The 4,792-nt window shown below is 40.4% G+C and overlaps 1 protein-coding gene and 1 non-coding gene across 2 annotated transcripts in view; both read right to left on the bottom strand.

Annotated features, from left to right (window-relative positions):
* Thumpd3 (THUMP domain containing 3) overlaps positions 1-4,792 on the bottom strand; it is a 22,835-nt gene that overhangs the window by 6,407 nt on the left and 11,636 nt on the right. The window contains exon 5 of the mRNA XM_021164140.2: positions 2,867-2,997. Within this exon, the coding sequence (XP_021019799.1) occupies positions 2,867-2,997 (131 nt within the window). The remainder of the gene's footprint in view (positions 1-2,866; positions 2,998-4,792) is intronic.
* On the bottom strand, positions 2,153-2,258 carry LOC115031477. The gene has a single exon (XR_003837094.1). It is a non-coding gene; the product is annotated as a U6 spliceosomal RNA (small nuclear RNA).

Raw genomic sequence — 4,792 nt, 5'->3', positions numbered from 1 at the left:
GAGAGAGAGAGAGAGAGAGAGAGAGAGAGATACTGATTTGTTATCCTAGCACTCAGGAAGCTGAGGCAGGGGGATTTTTAGTGGGCATTTGCTGACAACCAGACATTCAGTATCCTTTCATTTTGGATTTAACTTTGGAGATACAGTCCTTAACATGAAATAACTGCTTTAAGTTTATACACTTAAAATGCTTTAAACAACCCTATTACCATTTAACAGACAAAATGATCCAAAGAAACATTTTTCCTAGGACACAAAATAAGGAGTCAAGACTACATGTGACTAGCTTTAAATGTTACTTACCAGTCCTCAGGTTACTAAATTTCATCTGATTAAATCTTTTCTATTCTGTTTGAGACCTTGTATCATGCATGTTAATGAGCTCCCTCATAAGATGGATTCTTGGGCAAGCCTGTAATGCCAGTCATTGTTAATGGGCCAGAATTGGGCACTTGATCAAATTATGTCACTCAAATCCTCTTAGGAATGTGGAATAAAGAGCAAGTAACCCTGGGTCATTTGAGCCAGTCATGTGCAACTGGAGGACAGGCAGTCAAGTGCACAGGCGAGCTAAGCCAGAACACACAAGCTTTTCGGAGGCAGGAAAGCAGTCCTTTGCATTTTCTACTATCTAGTTTCTGCGCTTCTTAATCTTTAGCCTTTATGTATATGGATATATTGCTGACATGTATTATCTGCATCACATGTGAGCACTGCCTGTCAAATCAAGAGGAGGACATCTGACCCCTTGAGGCAAGTTATTAACCATTATGAGCCACCATGTCAGTGCTAGGAATTGAACCCAGGTTCTCTGGAACTGCCATCTGTCTAGCCCTATAGTTTCTGCCTTTCTTGAGATTCGCCCAAGGGTTTTTTTGTGGACCTGGTATAATCTTTGCTCATCTCTCCAACCACTGCAATCCTCAGCATAATTAATTATCACTTCATGTGTATGTACACTTGTGTTTGCCACATGCACGTGAAAGCCAAAAATCAGATATCAAGATCGGGCATCCCAATCCCACCCCCGCACCCCTTGACTCTCGTTTTGGTGTTTTGAGAGAGGGTCTCTACAGAGCCCTGGCTGTCCTGGAACTCACTATGTAGGCCAAGCCCAAGCTGGCCTTGAATTCACAGAAATCTATCTGCCTTGGCCTAAGTGCTGAGATTAGTTATGTGCCACTGCACTCAGCTGGGCACCTTTCTCAATTGCTCTTTACCTCACAACCTAGAGCTCACAAATTCAGTTAGAGTGGCTGGCCAGAAAGCCTCGGGTATCCTCCTGTCTCAGCCTCCTCAATGCTAGGATTATTGACAATAGCGATGCTGTGAGGCTGGGGTTAGGCTTGTGCGGAGCATGCACCAGGCTGTCTCCTCAGCCCAATCATTACTTTTTTATTCTATTTAGTTTTTTAATACCAGCACCCAAATAACTCTTTGTATGCTGGTTTCTATAATCATGGTTGGAGGCAGATAATAAATATCTGTTTAGTGAAAGAAGCTTAGGAGTGTTTCTCTTAAGTTTTCTGTTACTAACTTAATGTGTTCCAGTTGTGAGGAACTGTGAAACCACACATGATCATGACAAAAGAGGAAGCAAAAATTGAAAAGGAAGAAAATGTAATGATGTAACTCACTAGATCATGCCAGGAACTGTACAGATTAAGATACTCTGACTGTCTGCATTTAGTCCTTATGAACAAAACCTTTTAATAAATATTTTCACATTTTATTTATACATGTGTGTTAGTACCTCTGTGTGTGTACCCACAGATCAGAAGAGGATATTGGAAGAGGGTATGGAGCTGGAATTAAAGACTGTTGTAAGCTGCCAGGCATGGAAGCCTAGAACTGAGCTCTGGTCATCTGGAAAGCCAGCATCAACATTAACTGTTGAGCCATCTCTCTAGCCCTAAAGTCAGCCACCACATTTTTTAAGTATACATATGTGTGGGTGGGATTTTTAAAGTATGTATGTGCTGATGCCTACAGAAGACAGGTGTTGAATCCCCTGGAGCTGAAGTTGCAGGTCGTTGTTATCTACCAACCTGAATGTTAGGAACCAAACTTAGGTCCTCTGTAAGAGCAGCAGGCATTCTTAAACCTCTGAGCCATCTCTCCAGCATGAGTAAACCTTTTCTTTTTCTTTTTTGTTCATATGGAACTCTTCACAAATCTGTCTGTCATCTTTATGCAGGGGCCATACTAATCTTCTCTATATTGCTTTAGTTTAGTGTATGTGCTGCCAAGTTGAGCACATGAATAATCTTTGGCATCCCACGTCAAGCCATTTTGCAGTACTGAAATCTCAAGTGTAGTGGGGGTGGGGAGACTTATTTGAGAAAGAAAACACCAAGACTGACAACAGTGGCAGGCTGCTTGTCTTGCACTTCTCAAAGTCCCAACACGATCCCTAGGTTACTGCTGGTGTAACATTTAAAACTATGAGTAAATGGGGTGTGGTGATATGTACCATGATCCCAGCACTTAGGCTACCAAGCTGCATGCCAGCACTGTCACTCAACAGACAAGTTCTATACTCACTCACACATCACAAGGATCTCCTTTGCTTCACTCTATTGCCTAAAGCAGCACAGCCTCTCTCGACAGAAGCAGCTCCTCGCTGAAGACACACAGCCACCACTCTCACATGTATAACCACGAATACTAATAAACCATCCACGTGGTGTTGTCTGCATCAAAAGCTGACAGCAGTAAATACTGAAGAGAAAACAGGTACTTTGTAATTCTAACTAAGAAAATGGTTTTTGGGTTTTTTGTTTTGTTTTGTTTTTTAGAAAATGAGTGATTTAATTCAGAGCAATGTGTTCATTACAATATGGACAACAAAATCCCCTTCTGTTACCTGAGCATCCCATAGGCAAGAGTTGATCTAAGAGTTGTAGGTCCAAAATGTGTAATATTTCTTCGATGGAGACTCTCTTCTGTCAGTGCAATAGCAACAATGACTTCATTATCATGGATGTTTAGGAGAACCTACATCAAATGAGAAACAAACGAGAAAGTCAACAGTCTTCCAACTGTACCTACTAACAAGACCCTTAAAAAGCTTCAGGGCCTTCTCTGGCTGTGGCACTACCGCCCAAGTGCTCTGACTAATCCCAGCACTTAGAAGGCAGAGGCAGGCGGATCTCTCTAAGTTCAAGGCCAACCAGGTCTACACAGTGAGTTCCAGGACAGCCAGGACTAGATAGAAAGACTGTCTCAAACAAACAACAACAAAATAATTAAATAAATAAATTTAAAAGAGTAAAATAAACAGAGCCTTGAAGCCAAAATTGGCTTGAATTCTTAGATAGGCTAGCTGGACTGAAACTCAAAATCCTCTTGCCTCTGCCTCATAAATGCTGGGATCACAAGAAAGAGATACATGTCTGCCTTATTAAGACTTTGAATTAAGATAAAAACAACAAAACCAGGGCTAGGTCTGAGGTGAGCCAATGGGAAGAGTACTTGCTTGGCAAGTATGAAGATCTGAGTTTATATCCCTGGAACCCAAGTAAAAGCCAAGCATGGCTTATTCATACATAACAGCCACCACACAGAGAACTTTCTTTTCAGAACATTTTTAATTTTTATTCTATGTGCACAAATGTTTTGCCTGAATGTCTATCTGTGCACCACATGCACACTTGGTGCCCATGGAAGCTAGAAAGAGGTGTGTGATCCCTTGGAACTAGAGTTACAGGTGATTTCAAGCTACCTACCGTATGGGTGCTGGGAATTAAGCTTGTATCCTCTGAAAGAGGAGACAATTCTTTTAACTGCTAAGCTATCTTGCTAGCCCATACAAACTTTCTGATTGAATTATACTTTACAGGTTTACTATACAGTACATAAAATTCAGTTATTTGTGTATTTATTTGTGTTTGTGTATGGATTGGGTGTGGGGATCAGAGGACAACTTCTACCATGCATCCTAGGAATTGAACTTAGGTCAGCAGCCTTAGTGGCAAATCTGTCTACCTAACGAGCCCAGAGGTATGTAAGCCTTGTGCATATACATTTCAGTGAGCTCTGACCTATACTCAGTACCCTTTACAAAGTTCTCTTTTGTCTCTTTCCTGGGCAATCATTAATCTAACCACTATTATTATAAGTTAGTTGTATCAGTTTTTGGAGTTAACAAAAATGAAATAGTATATATACTATTTTCATTTAATTTTAAAACATTTTATTCTTTTTACTCCCCCCTCCCCCCCCAGGTTATTAATAAGTTATCTCCCAGTTTTTATTATATGAACATATTTTGATGGTATAGATTTAAAATATGTATGTATGTTTTGGGTTTGTTTTTTTTTTTCTACCACTTTTTATTTTCTCAATACAGGTTTCTCTGTGTAACTTTGGCTGTCTTGGAACTCACTCCATAGACCAGGCTGGCCTCAACTCAGAGATTCATCTGCCTCTGCCTCCCAAATGCTGGGATTAAAGGTACGCACAACCACTGCCTGGGTGTGTGTTTTACTGTAGTTTTAAGACAGGGTTTCACTGTGCCCTCTGGCTGGCATGGAACTCACTATGTAGACCAGGCTGGTCTTAAAATTAGAGATTTGACAGTCTCTGTCTCCTGAGTCTGGGATCCAAAGCATGTGCCACCACATTTGGTCTACATATATTTTTTAAATTACTACATTTTTTTTGAAGAACACTTTAAACACTTTTACAGTGGCCTCTCAAAATATACCCTTTATCCATAGCTGACACCATGTCATGTTTGCTTTTATCTTGTTTTCCTAGTAGTTTTTATTTTGTTTTTGTTGTTGTTGTT

This window comes from Mus caroli, chromosome 6 (assembly GCF_900094665.2).
Source record: "Mus caroli chromosome 6, CAROLI_EIJ_v1.1, whole genome shotgun sequence".
Lineage (NCBI taxonomy): Eukaryota > Metazoa > Chordata > Mammalia > Rodentia > Muridae > Mus > Mus caroli.
Note: the sequence above shows the minus strand (reverse complement) of the source record. Positions and strands in the feature narration are given on the sequence as shown.